The sequence below is a fragment of the Galeopterus variegatus genome, unplaced genomic scaffold, assembly GCF_000696425.1.
Source record: "Galeopterus variegatus unplaced genomic scaffold, G_variegatus-3.0.2 Scaffold802, whole genome shotgun sequence".
NCBI lineage: Eukaryota > Metazoa > Chordata > Mammalia > Dermoptera > Cynocephalidae > Galeopterus > Galeopterus variegatus.
In genome coordinates, this window is record NW_007726913.1 from 469,403 (window position 1) to 483,777 (window position 14,375).

A 14,375-nucleotide genomic window follows, 5' to 3' on the forward strand; every position below is an offset into this window, starting at 1 on the left:
AACTCCCTGCCATGCTTCTAAGTGACATCATTTAGACATGGAAGCCCTGATCTGATCTCCCCTCCCCCAAGAGTCTCCTTTCCCATCTCCCCTTCCAGGTAGTGGCCTCTGTGCAGTTGTCTTTGGAAGTGACTCCTCCACAGGCACAGCACCACCCAAATTAAGCTGATGGTGCGTCTGTGCAACCTCGTGGTCATCTTTTTCCTTGACCAGCACCCTCATCCCTCGAACTCGCTGCAGTAATGATTGAATAAGGGGAGTAAGGAAGACAGAGAGAGGTCAATGATAGTTTTGATGTTTTAGGTGTGGGGGTGACTGAATGTTTATATTATTGTGACATGAGAAAATAATTTTATTTTAAAAGGTAGCATAGAATGCCTCTCGAGGAGTGAGTATAGCATCATGTTTGGTTATGAGGATGAGATTCTCTAAGGTCAGCTTGGTACAGCAAGGAAAAAACTAAGATGACTGGCATAAGTTACAGGAATGGGGCAGGGTGAGAAAAAAAAGAAAATGGGAAATGGAAGACAGAAGCTGCTGAGTAAAACAGCAATGCAGTAAGGCATAGAGAAATGTCAGCCAATGAGAAATGCCAGTGATACGAGGGCACTTTGAAATGTTCATGGAAAGGTTCTTATTATCTTTTAATTCAATTTTTCCACTACGTTTTTGAAGCATCCACATAAGGATGGCTAAAGAACACGTAACCAGGGATTCTAATACTCCATTTTACATAGTTTGGTCTGGGCTTCCGCAGTGCGTCGCCACCACTCCTGTCAACCCACAAACCTTTGCACAATCAAGGGAACTATTATTGCTGGGTTAGTGTGGAGCTGAGAGAATGGAATAGAGGAAAACCAAAAATAAATCTGGAAGAGAAATCAGATTTAAACATGGTCACAAGAACTTAATGCCTCAGATGGGGGAGAAGACAGCTTCCAGATAGAAGGACACATATATGCTAAGGGTCTACAGAAGATGGGAGTTCAGTGCATTTAAAACAGATTCAGTAACTGGAACAGAGAGTGAAGGGGAGTATGAGGGATGGAGTGCAGGTAGGGCCAGGCATCAATACTAAGGAATTGGATCTTTATTCTAAGAGCAATGGAAAATCATTATAATTATTATGCAGGAAGGTGATAAGTTCTAGTTATGCTTTTGTAAATATCACTCTGGCAACTGTGTAAAAAAGAAATGGGGAGTGGGTGGTAGGTATCAGGGTGAACAAAGGGGGAATTTTGAGGTAGCTATTGTCATGGTGGTCCAGGAGAGACATGATAAAGATAATAGAAATGGAGAGAGATACATAAATTAAAAAAGCATTTGGGAGATATATTGACAGGATTTACTAATGGAGTGAATATTTATGGTTAAGGAGAAAAATATGTAAAAAATACCTTCAAGTTTTCAGGGTGCCAACTGGCTGGAGGAAAGTATTGTTAACTGAGATAGAGGAACAGGTTAGAATGGTAAATTATGCATTTCATTTTGAACATGTTCAATTTGCAGTGCTTTTGAGATATTTAAGTGAAGGTGTCGAGGAGGCAGTTGGCTACCCAAAAGTAGCTCCCAGAAGAGGTCTGGAGTAGATAGAAATGAAGGAGTCCAGACATACCAATGGCCATTGAAGCCCTAGACAGAGAGACGCTGCTGCTGAAGCAAAGAGCACAGAACAAGAAGAGAAGAGAAGGGGGATGTTGAGCCTTCATGGACATCAACATTTAGTGGCTTGGTAGGAGATGATGAGGTAGCAAAGTAGACTGAGGAAGAATGGCTAGAGAAAAAAAAAAAAATCCAGAAGGGTGTGTTGGGAGCTGGTTCTCAAAAGATAACAAGAGAGATTTCATAGAGGCATGAGTAGTCAGTGGTGCATTTTGAAGGGTCAAGTAGTTACAGAGACTGACACATCAACAATGATTTATTAGCAAAGTCATGACCTTGGGGAGAGCTGCTTCCATGAACTAAGGGTGATAGGAACCCGAAAATAAACATGGAAAGCATCATTTACTCTTCCAAGAATGTTGGTTGTGATGGAAAGAGAGAAAAGGTGCCAGCTGAGTGGATTTGCAAGATTAGGCTATCAAATTTTTAGGAGGCTATTTTTTTAAGATGAAAGAGATTTGAACATGGAAAAGGGGGAAACCAGTGAAACGGGTTAGATCAGAGAGGTTCGAAGAGAGACAGATGAATGTAATGAGTAATAACAGTCATAAAGCTAAAATTTTGACTCAGTCTTGATTAAAAAGAAATGAAAATGTATGTTCTGATGGCACATAATAAGAAAACTTCAAAGGATAATCTCGCTGGCATACCTTGATAATTCAAAACATTATTCTGTTTATTTCCATTCTCAGCAAGAGAAGGAAAAAGACAGAGAACATTTACATCACAATGACTGAACACACAGTAACCAAAAAGCTACCTTAGAAATCAGCTATGAGGAAGAAAGGTTTTATTTAAGTTCAAAACTTTACATACCGTGTCTTGCTGTCATAAATTACAGCTTCTCTCTTTAATGTTTATCAAAAGTGGGGCAAGAGGCTTTCGAAGATATTCAATTCTTAACTCCAAAATTTTGTTTGATCACCCAGATCTGAACCCTTTTCATTGCAATACTAAAGTATATCATACATAAAACTAAAAAAGGCTATTTCTCAGCCCTGGTAGTGCACTGGCATTAAAGGTAAGCAACAGAAGCCGTACTTTGAGCTCTTTCAAAGAAAAGCACTTTAGAAATCAAAGGCATTGCTATATTGTTATTATTCTCTTCTTTCCCTGAAAGCTTGGTATGACATTATCTCTGATCCTCAAAGAAAAGTCTTTCAGTTTAGCCATTGTATTAATAATCCGTTAGGCAGTGAAAAAATAAAGACTCACAAAATAAAAAACAGAAAAGTGAGTAAGGGTGTCAGTATTAAGGGGAAGGTTTTTAAAGATGGGAGGGGAGAGAAAGAAGAGAGGGGTAGCAGTGTATTAGTGAAGAACAGAGGGAAATAAGTTTAGCCCTGAGCTATTAGCTAGTGTTAAAAATCATAGTCCCCCATTTTTTTTGATCTGTTTTTGACCTATTTTCATTTCCTCTAGGCTCCTCTGAGGACAAAGATCTCTTTTTGAAGACTTTACTCCCTTTCATCATTTAATAATTGCTTCTATTTTTCAGCATTTACTAAAAAAGGCTATTTCTCAGCCCTGGTAGTGCACTGGCATTAAAGGTAAGCAACAGAAGCTGTACTTTGAGCTCTTTCAAAGAAAAGCACTTTAGAAATCAAAGGCATTGCTATATTGTTATTATTCTCTTCTTTCCCTGAAAGCTTGGCATGACATTATCTCTGATCCTCAAAGAAAAGTCTTTCAGTTTAGCCATTGTATTAATAATCCATTACTCTTAAAAAGGAATGGATATCTAAACTGATCAACCTAGCCCAATCATCTCCTCTTTTCCTTTAGTTGCAGTACTATGGATCTGAGCCAGGAATCGGAGGTAGGAGCATTGTAACTCATTTTATCTTCCATGTAAATCACATCCAGCAATGCATAAATGATAATGGCAGAGAGCCAAGCACTGTCACTTCTAAAAGCTCAACAGGCATTGAAAGCATGAGATGTTAACTCATGAATAATCATTCTATATTTTTACACAGTTATATAACCAGTTGGTTATTATAATGATAATTTAAATTAATATTGGAATCATGAATGGAGGATGAAAATAAGAAGCTATTCTGGAAATAAGTAATACATATTTCTAAGAAAAGTATCAGTTATTATCTATCAAGATGAAATTGGGGCCGGCCCGGTGGTGCACTGCTACAGTGCACCGCTTGGGAGCGCAGTGGCGCTCCCGCCGAGGGTTCGGATCCCACATACAGACCGGTTCCCGCTCACTGGCTGAGCAAGGTGCGGACGCGACACTGAGGGTTGCGATCCGTTGCAGGTCACAAAAAAAAAGGCAAAAAAAGGGGCCACATACAGACCGGTTCCCGCTCACTGGCTGAGCAAGGTGCGGACGCGACACTGAGGGTTGTGATCTGTTGCCGGTCACGAAAAAAAAGGCAAAAAAAGGGAAAAAAAAAAAAGATGAAATTGGATGGATTTTACAATAGTCAGAAAAAAATTGTAACTAGCAGGACTCCCAGTTAACATTTTTTCTACTTAGGTAGCTCCATAAAAGGTTTCACCCAAAGAAAAATAGCTGATAACAGCCTGAAGGGAAAGAACATTTTTAACTGGAAGTACAATTCATACTTGGCAGTTTATATAATTGGAAGTCACCTGTAGATGGGCAGGTTTAAAAAGAAAACATTTTAACAGAAGGTGGATATGATTCCAAGTTGTGATTGTTCGACATGTTTAATAATTTGATTTAGAAATATATATATATAAAGACGAATGCAATGATGGGTGTGAAAAAAGCAACTTAAGCTCTTTGGGTCTATTGACCAACTGAAGTTCATTTACATCCTTATAGATCCAACCTAAATTATAATAAAGGACATTTATTTCCAATTATCTCCATTATTTGGAAATGAAAGAGACATTAGAAGTCTGCAAGGTAGATGAAACTTTTAGAAAACAAACCAATCTAATGTTAAGTACATAGTTTAATAACACTCTGTCTTCTAATGGTTGGAATTGGGATAACAAATCCCATTGAAATGTGGAAATATTTGGTGAAGATCTTTTAGACGTTGAAACATAAATATGTTTTTGGATATCTGAAAGCCAAACCAAATCAAAGACCTATTTTTCTTTTCTGTGTTAGCGATGATATAAATTATAGGAGTTCTACACTAGTAGAACATGCTTCTTTAAAGGCATGAATGTAGGCTCCATGTTTTGAACAATATCCAGAAGTGAGGAGAGAACATGGAACAGACTGCCTCTCACAGCCCTCAGAAGGAAACAACCCTGCTCACACCTTGACCTTGGACTTCTAGCCTCCAGAACTGTGAGGCAATAAGTTCCTGTTTTGTAAGCCACCCAGCCTATGGCACCTTGTTACAGTAGCTCTAGCAAACTAATACAGCCCTCTACATACTCCCTGTAGCTTGTCATATTTCTTAACACGGGCACTTGTAGCCCTGACCTCACTCCCACTGGGCACTGTCTTGTTCACAAAATTATCTCCAATTTATTCCAAAGCATCCACAATTACATGTTGTTAATATCCAAATTGACATTCTTCCACCCAATGGCATAGCAATTACATCCGACACCTTTTCTTACCTTCTGCTGGCTCCTGTGCTTGGGGTGGCAATATAACCTGGAGGGGGCGGTGGGAACCAGGACTGTCTGTTAAGAAATAGCATCAGTTAAAAACATGGTGCTTAAAAGACTGATCCCACCCATGTATCTATCAGGAAAAACTGAAAATAATTTGACAGTTAAGAAGGCAATGAGATTACTTTCACAGAAGGCCTTGTGTGAACACTAGTGAACACTAAGTGAAATGAGGAGTCACTGTCTATATTCCAGGCTGTCTGCTCCCCCAAGTAAACTCTTTTTCTCATTCCCTTGGACGCTCAACAATGTGGACATTTCTTTAGTAGCTTTGTGGGTATCTATCACATTATTCTCTCTTTTTCTGCATATCTAAACTACAAGGTACTTCAAAAAGTTTGTGGAAAATGGAATTGAAACATAATACAAATCTGTGAACTTTTTGAAGACCCTTGTATTTTAGAATAGAAATGACAACAATCTTATGCTCAACTCCAAGTATAAAAAAACTGTGGGATAGAAAACTCTGTGAAGTAAGAATGTTGAAAACAAACACCAAAGCAATGCAAACCTCAATTTTGTATATATAGGTATGTAGATACAGTCTTCCCTCCATATCTGTGGGTTTTGCACCCATGGATTCAACCAACCATGGATCAAAACTATTTAGAAAAAAAGAATTCCACAAAGTTCCAAAAGGCAAAATTTGAATTTGAAGCATGCTAAGTACTATATTGAATACACCCAAATGAAATGATGTGTAGAAATTGTACTTGGTACTACAAATAATCTAGAGGTGAGTTAAAGTATATGGGAGAACATGCATAGGTTATATGCAAATACTATATGCCATTTTATGTAAGGGACATAAATATTCAGGAATTTTGCTATCTTTGGGGGTCCTGGAACCAATGCCCCACAGATATGGAGGAACGACTGTATAGGTATGCATATTTATGTATAAATACATATATATACATGTAATTAGAAAGATGTCTTCATGTTACTAAGACATAATTTTAAGGACATAGCTAAGGGCTCTGTGAAAAAGACTAAGATACGGACCAAAAATGAAGATGTTCAGAGGAAAATGAAACAGACTAGAGAAGGAAAGGCTGGGATAAAGAGGACAGGAGATCTGGCTTTAAATTCTTGAAGCCACAGGACTGAACTAGCATCAGGTAGGAGTCAATCAAGGCAGATTTCAGCTCAGTGAAAGGAGTAGATGTTACCTACCCAATAGAGCTAGGCCCAAGTGTATCACAAAATGTGAGAGTCTTACTGCTGCCACCAGTGGTCCCGAATTACACCTGATCTGTCAGAGGTAAGATTCCTTTAGGAGATTGAACCAACTGACCTTTAATTTCTCTTCCAACCTTAGGAATAAGTTTTTAACAAAGGGTCAAGGGGATGTGAAATTTGGGTTCAAAGGAAAATGAATCACATTTTCTGAGTCTCTGCAGATACAAACAGAATCCCGACTGCAGGAAAAATAAAGACAGTCAGTCATTTCTCTCCAGGAGGACTACAACAGCACCACAGTAAAGTCAGCCAGTCTATCAACAAACACCAAGCACCAACCCTAGACCAGGCATGGTCCTAGGTGCTGGACAAGAAAAGAGGAAAATTAAAGTGGTGTTTATGAATGCTTGTTTTCCACTTGCATCATGATTCACTGGCACTGTGTCTCTTCACCATATGAAAATCTCTTCCATCATCAGGCTCTGTCTCATGAAGAATGTTCTGCCACCCTGAGCCTCTACTCCTTCATGCGTCCTAGAGACATGAAATTCATCACAGGCGGAGCTGGGAGGCCACACAGGGGAGGTCAGAGGAGGAGGAGTCGCCTGTTGAATGACAAGAACATTAATCAACACGCTCCTCAAACTTCTTCATTCTTCCCCACCCTGGAAAGGTCTCGTAAACTACTCATCCTCCTTCTTGCTCTCTATTTACTGCAAAATGTTTCACTTGAAGATGGAAGAACAACAAAAATCTTCTTCCTTAGTTTACCTATTTATTAGTTACCTATAAATTGTCAGGCTCTCATATAACTAGCTAACACGGAAGGAATTGAATAAAGAAGTCATTCATCATACGATGCTAATGGTTTGAAATTCAGACCAATCAATTCTGGTGTGCTATGGATTCATATTTTTTTAATCCTGATGTTATATTGTGTTAACAGAATCATAGTGTAATTTCAGGGCATTAAAAGCATTCATCTGAGAAAAATCCAAATATTACACCATTTTAAATCTCTATTTAGCATTTACTAATATATGCATACCCTTACAAAATGGAAGTGATCTAGGCCTGTTTCAAGCACTGAGAGGTATAGTCCAGTGTGAAAAATTACTTTATGCATAAATACAATTTTAAAAACAAATTAAGTTTTAAAATCTACCTAACTTGGCTGTTTATAACCACCAGTAGTACCTTCCAGGGAAAATGTAGTTCATCTAAATAGGTTGTTAGCAGACCCATGATTTCATGACTCAATATTCTCCAAAGGTGGATTTGTAGATGTGAAGGGTGTTTGGGGAGGAAAGTGAGGTGTAGAGGAAGAAAATAAGTGCTGTAGGAATGTGGGGGAAAGTAAAGAGTCTAGATTTCAAAAAAGAAGAAACAGGTGACCTAAGCTTTGATGTTTGGTTAAAGCGATGGCCAGTAAACTTTTTCTGGAAAAGTCCACATAGTAAATACTCGAACCTTTGCAGACCATTTCAGAGCTGTCTAGTACTCATCTCTGCATGGCAGCCCTCCCATGAAACTTCAGCCCAAGGGTGGTAGACCCTGGCTTTTCTTGAACACACACAAAGAAATAAACTTCAATTAGAAAAGTACATACGACTTTGTTGCTTCTGGTGATCTTCTGGTAAATGTGGACGTGCTTCTGGTAAGAGAGGGGGAAAAAAGGCAAAGTTTGAGTACCAATGAAGAATTAACATTTGCATCTATTTGCAATTGTCTATGAATTTAGAGCTATTATTATTAAAAGCTAGATATTACTTGAGAGAAAGAAAAAGAAAGCATCAATATTTGAATAAATTTAATAAGGTGATTTCATAATTTTTTAATCTCTTGTACTAGATTCCAATTGGATTTTTTTTTCTTCAGTAAATTCAGTATCTTTTAAAGCCCAATGTTTTTATTTGTTGGGTTCAGTCATTTTCTTTAGCAATAGGAATGTAGAATTTACATTTGCATGTATTTCATAATCTTGTCACCAGGACATCTCAAAGAGAAGCATAAGTGTGGTAACAATGACGACCTGAACCAGTGAGCTCTCTTGGTTTTTAAGCCAAACAAGAATTTATTCTAGCCATGAGCTGGAGTAAAGGTTTTCACTCTGGAACTTTTGTGTTAAAAATATAGAGGATGAGAATTTACAGAGGATGTTAAGTAGGACTGAAGAACTGTAAGTAAATAAGTAATGCTTAGAAAAACATTATATTTGAGCCTCTCACAAAGTTAGTAGATACTGATACCTATTGGTTAGTCGGTTATCCAAGGTATTGGCCTTATCTGTTTTAGCAGCATCATTTCTGTCTGAGATCCTTTATAAAGAAACAAGATAAAAGTCTGGATAAACATTTAGATTATTAAACTCCATTCAGACCTCTTTCATGCTAGAATAACTTCACAACATAACCTCTCTCCAGTTTGTTTTTCAGGTGTTAAGTTATAGAAAATTTCACAGTTAAAAAAAAAAAAAAAAAGCTACTTATGACAGAATCTACTTATGAGGCTATTTTGATAAAGCTTGGAATTTTAAAAGTATTATGCCTTTTTCCTGTTTGCCTTTCTGGTTCATTGAGCATTTAACTCAACCATTTTTATATTCATTATTGCCTAGTAATATATCTAGTCAATGATAGTACTTCCTATGTCAGTAAAAGGCATCACTGGAATACTTAAGTATTTATTTTGTTAATAATGTTTTGTGGCATGGACAATACTATGCATTTGCCAAACTCATTTTCTTTTTCTCCTGAGTACACAGGAAAACCACATTTCCCAACCTCCATTGCAATTAAGTTGGGACCGTGTGATTAAGCTCTAGACTAAAGGATGTTATTTGCCACTTCCAGGCCCATCATAAAATCTCCTGTGAAGTCTTCCATGCTCTTCCTTTCCCTTCACTATGGCTTTGGTGCCTGTGGTTGAAGATGGCAGCACTAAAACACGGAAAGAACTAAGGTCACTGAGTCACTGTGTGGACTCCAGCAAATCACATCTGATGAGTGCAGGAGTACCTTCTATTGCGTTAACCCACCTAAATTTGGAGAAGAAAGGAGACTTATTGAAACAGTTACTCTACTTTATAAATTAGTTTACTTTGACTAATACATTTAGTTTATAGGCCCTAATGGCAATCAGAGGTTTTGATCCCTCTAATCTCAGGTCTCCTCAAAGAGGATAGATTTAGAAAAGGTATATTTGTCTGCCCCTTGGGTCAGGAAGCACAGATTAGGAATGCTATCATTTCATGCCCATGTGGGGTCTCATGACTTCAGCCCCTGTTCACTCCTTCCTTGCCTCATAACAAATAAAAGTTTCCTCCTAAGACCTGCAGCTGTCTTCTGAAGCATTCTGCAAGCTTTCACGAAACCAGGACGTAGCAAAGTTAGGCTCAGGAAAACAAAGGTCAGCAAAGCTCTTCCACTGATATCACGCTATGGGTCTACCATTACTTTCCCTACACTTTCATTTTTACCATCAACTTTAGGACAGGCTTTACATAAACCATTCCAGCCAAGATGAACACTGACTTTGCCTCTCTCTAAATAAAATGTAATGTGGAGGGCATAAACCATTCCAGCCAAGATGAACACTGACTTTGCCTCTCTCTAAATAAAATGTAATGTGTGGGGGGGGGGAATATGACTTCATTGCTACAAACTAAAGATAATTTAATCCCTAGATGTCATTTTGGCATGTGTAACTAAAATATTGGATAATCACTCTAATACATTACATTTCTGTGAGTCAACCGCAAACGCAGTTTCTGTTTATGGTACATAAGACCACAAACTGCAAACTTTTGAATGCAAAAAGGGAGGATGAATAATAGGTTGCAATACTCCAGAGTTCCATATTCGCCACAGACTGTTCACAATACAGGCAGTAACTTATACAGAACCCTAGAACCCACGTACAAAAAAATTCAAGTCTTAGGGGGGTCATCAGGCCAAACACTAGGATCATATTCCCTATATTAACTGAAGACTCTGAACCTCTGAGATATTCAGATTTTAAGGACTCTGCAGTAAATCACTGTGAATAGATGAGATGTCAGGTAATCAGAAATCTTAAATCTTAAATGTTCCTTGGAAACCTCACTCAGACTTTATAGCTATAAGATCCTCATATAAGATAAAAATAAGTTTGGAAAACTGCTACTCTGGTGCGCTGAAAACACTCTGTTTAAAGTAAATAAAACTTTAATATCAAGTATTCTCAAGGTAAGTTCTGATGCTGAAATTAAATGAAGTTAATAAAAATTCCACAGTGTAAATCCATTTGGATAATATTACATGTAATAATAAAAATAGCTACCTGCTACTCTTTGCTGGTCATTTCATGTATTTTCTCTACTCTTTAGAACATCGCTACAAGGAGGTGTAAGTATTTTTATTTTGTTGACAATGAATTGAAATCTCAGAGAAGTTGGGTGACTATCTCTTGGCCATACAACTAGGAAGAAGTCTATTTCCAAAGTCTTTTCACTGGGGCCCAATGTCATGCATCTGATTCTGTAGTATGATTGTCCCCCAAACTCATGTACTGTATGAGGTTAACATATCTTCCTTTAGTTATTATTCTTCACCTCTCACAATCTCTTCCACGCCGCTAGGGGGATAAGTCTGTCAATAGTAACGAAGAGAACTCTAAATCGCCTTTCCAATACATATGTCAATTTTTTTATTGCGGACAAACATTAATTTTTTATTTCTCCTGAAAATTAAGTTTCTGCCAACTTGTGGTACGAAATAGGTTGTCTTCGTAGCAATCGGTCTTGGAGACAGGAAATAATATAATTATCCATATGGTTTTTTTAAAAAAAGAAACCCATAAAGGAAAAGTTATACTTCCGCAACAGAACACTAGGGGGCTCCCTAACCTAGGTTTTTCAAGTTAGTCATTCCATCGCCTTCAGGATTTCGGCCATATCTGCATTCTACAAAATTATTACTAATTTATGTTTATTTAGCACACCTCATATTTCTACCCACATACTATATGTTAAAAGGGAACTCTTCAAATATAAACTCAGTACTTTTCTTATATTCATTGAAACAAATGCATTATTATTAAAATGCATATGCCCACACACCAAATATATTTAGTCGTTTTCCGCCTAAAATTATTTCATGTCTCACATTTTGGAATGACCTGAGAATGACTCAGCCAGTTTGCCTGTGAGGTCTAGGCCATGTCTAACATTCCAAGGCTGTATCTTGACTGGCCTGACATAAACTTTCAGATACACAGCCTGCAAAAGCCTAGGTCTCCCACGCATCTCCCTCTCTTGAGGCTTAATTATCTCACTTTAAAATTCGCTCCTGGAAATAGAGTTTTCTTCTTCAATTAACTGTGCCATAGGACAGTCTGCAAAGCCAGGGTGAATGGACAGAAGTGTTTTGTCTATCTCTTCTCTGCACAATGCTGTGGAGATGAGATCTTGCACATATATTTCTACACACTCATTTTTGACAAGGCTGATAATTAAAAGTGAGAGACCAACTCTTTAGCATACCAGTGTTGACTGTCCTCTATTAGCGAGACTGACTTGAACACCTGGAAATAGTGCAGGAGTAGTCTGACTATAGAGTCTATCAGATGCTGTGAGTTTCAGCATGCCTGTTTAAAATCCAGTAGCTGCCATTTTTGCCTACAATAGCCACACATCTTTAGCTACACAGAGTGGATTCAACTGTCACTGGCCTTGGGTGTTCATTGTGCCTAAAATCCTATTTTAAAATGTTAACTTTGCCCTTTATTTATACTTACTAAATATCTCTACCAAACCTAAACTAAAAATGTGATTTGTAGCATTTATACTTCAACCTAAACAAAAGTTACTCAATTTTCTCTATAGAGATGAACCCTTTACTTCCATGTAAGGGTGAACTAATAACAATCACAATATAATGGATTCATTCTATAATCCATATAGTGACTCCAGTGCCAAAAGAACAGTTTCACTTTATATAAAAAGAGCAAATGTCTTTACCCTAGAGTAGATCAAAACTACTGTGTTATTAAAATGTACAGTCTCTCCATGGTTGGACAGAAATGGCTGTTTCTCCACCATCAGGATGGAAGAACCAAATACTGGAACAAGGACTATTCAGATTTGCAAAAATAACTATATTCTCCATTTTATATTAAACTAACATATTCCACGCAGTATCAACCCTGCCTGTACTCAAATCAGTGTCTCTCAGAAGTTTTTATATTAATCTACTATTAGCAGGATTTTAGGAAAATAGTGTATTTAGTCAAGATTTTGTGAGTTTTGAAGAAGATAATTCAATCCTGATAGCCCTCCTTCCCTGGGGATAAAATGTCAATGATTCAAAGCTTATTTTGGTAAACACTTAAATATCTCATAGCTTTATGAAAAATGGAATTTAATATGTGTCATGCATTCCACTTACATGGTTCAAAAACACCTTACCTGTCCAAAGTGTCATCAGATCTGTACCGACTAATGCTGGCTTTTGGCTCATCTCTCTCACTTATTTTCCTGTAGCAAAAATAATTACCAAAAGATCAAATAAATTACAAAAAAAATGGTTTATAAAACTTCTCATATGTTTGGCAAAATTTTGACCTGCTTAGGTAGGAAATGTACATGTTACCAAGGAAAGACAGATTTGAGGTACCCAAATCTTCCAAAGTTTTGATAGAATAAATTATGGCAAACCCAATTCCCTATGCTAATAAAGGATTCTTTTCTGGCTCCGATTATTTCTAACTACAATGTAACATATTCAAATACGGCGATAAGGTATGTAAAACAAACAACATACAAAATGGTTGATAACTAATATGTACTCCAGTCAATGTTGTTGATTTCTACATAATAGGAACACAGTCCCTTACAATCAGCTATGTCTTGTTTGCAGAGTTTTATGTCAAAATGGTTGATAACTAATATGTACTCCAGTCAATGTTGTTGATTTCTACATAATAGGAACTCAGTCCCTTACAATCAGCTATGTCTTGTTTGCAGAGTTTTATGTTTTTTAAAGATAACTTATTATACATATATGTGGGGTACAAAGTTGGCTTTTGATAGCTGTGTACAATGTGTGATGGTCAGATAGGGTAGTCAGATTGTGCAGAGTTTTAGAAGTGTCATAAGCCAGCACAATGGGCTAAATACTAAATCGCTCTACTTAACATTCAGCACCGTGGACAGGGTTGAAAGACTAGAACCCGCTAGCAGAAGGCAGGGACAGGGAAGAAAGAAAAAAAGAGAAGGGATTGGGACAAGCTTCAAAGAAATTAAAAGAAGATCATGGGAGATAAGAAAAAGGGTAGATATGGGAAGGAGGGAAGAGAGAGCAATAGGGAGAAATGAGAGGAGAGAGGGAAGGTGAGGAGAGGAGAGAGACTGATGAGCAGAAAAAAGGGAAGGGACAAAAACAAGGAAGTAAGGAAAGAGGATGGGGACTCAATAGCAGAAATTACAGTCGTGGGAGCAGTGAAAATATCTTGATCAGAGTAATCAAACAGAAAACAAAAGCTTGTTTAATGCCTCGTATAACCCTGTGCTGCAGGGAATGCATACTCTTTGGGGAATTATATCATGATTTATTGTGTTTGCATTTCAAAGCATCATTTGACGCCAACAGATCAAAGGTACTGAATGAGCATAAGCACCAAGACTGGATATTTAAGAATTCATTTTAAACTTGATATGGTATATTTTCATTGGGCAAATATTTGGAGGTAGACAATATAGAAAGCACAGTGCTGATGACTCTGAGGAAGTCTAGAATTAAATAACTATACATGCTACCCACACAGAGCTAGAGGGCCAGATTGGACATGTATATCCAAAGGTAGGAAGTGATCGGGGACATGAAAGAGGTTCAGGTAAAGTGCAAGGAAGTTCTAGGTTGAGAAAACTGACTTCC

General features: G+C 37.6%; 1 protein-coding gene across 1 annotated transcript in view; it reads right to left on the reverse strand.

Annotated features, from left to right (window-relative positions):
- SCEL (sciellin) overlaps positions 1–14,375 on the reverse strand; it is a 113,533-nt gene that overhangs the window by 73,641 nt on the left and 25,517 nt on the right. The window contains exons 5-7 of the mRNA XM_008572528.1: positions 12,908–12,976; positions 8,712–8,780; positions 5,227–5,292 (exon numbers count right to left, since the gene is read on the reverse strand). Coding sequence (XP_008570750.1) covers positions 5,227–5,292; positions 8,712–8,780; positions 12,908–12,976 — 204 coding nt within the window. The remainder of the gene's footprint in view (positions 1–5,226; positions 5,293–8,711; positions 8,781–12,907; positions 12,977–14,375) is intronic.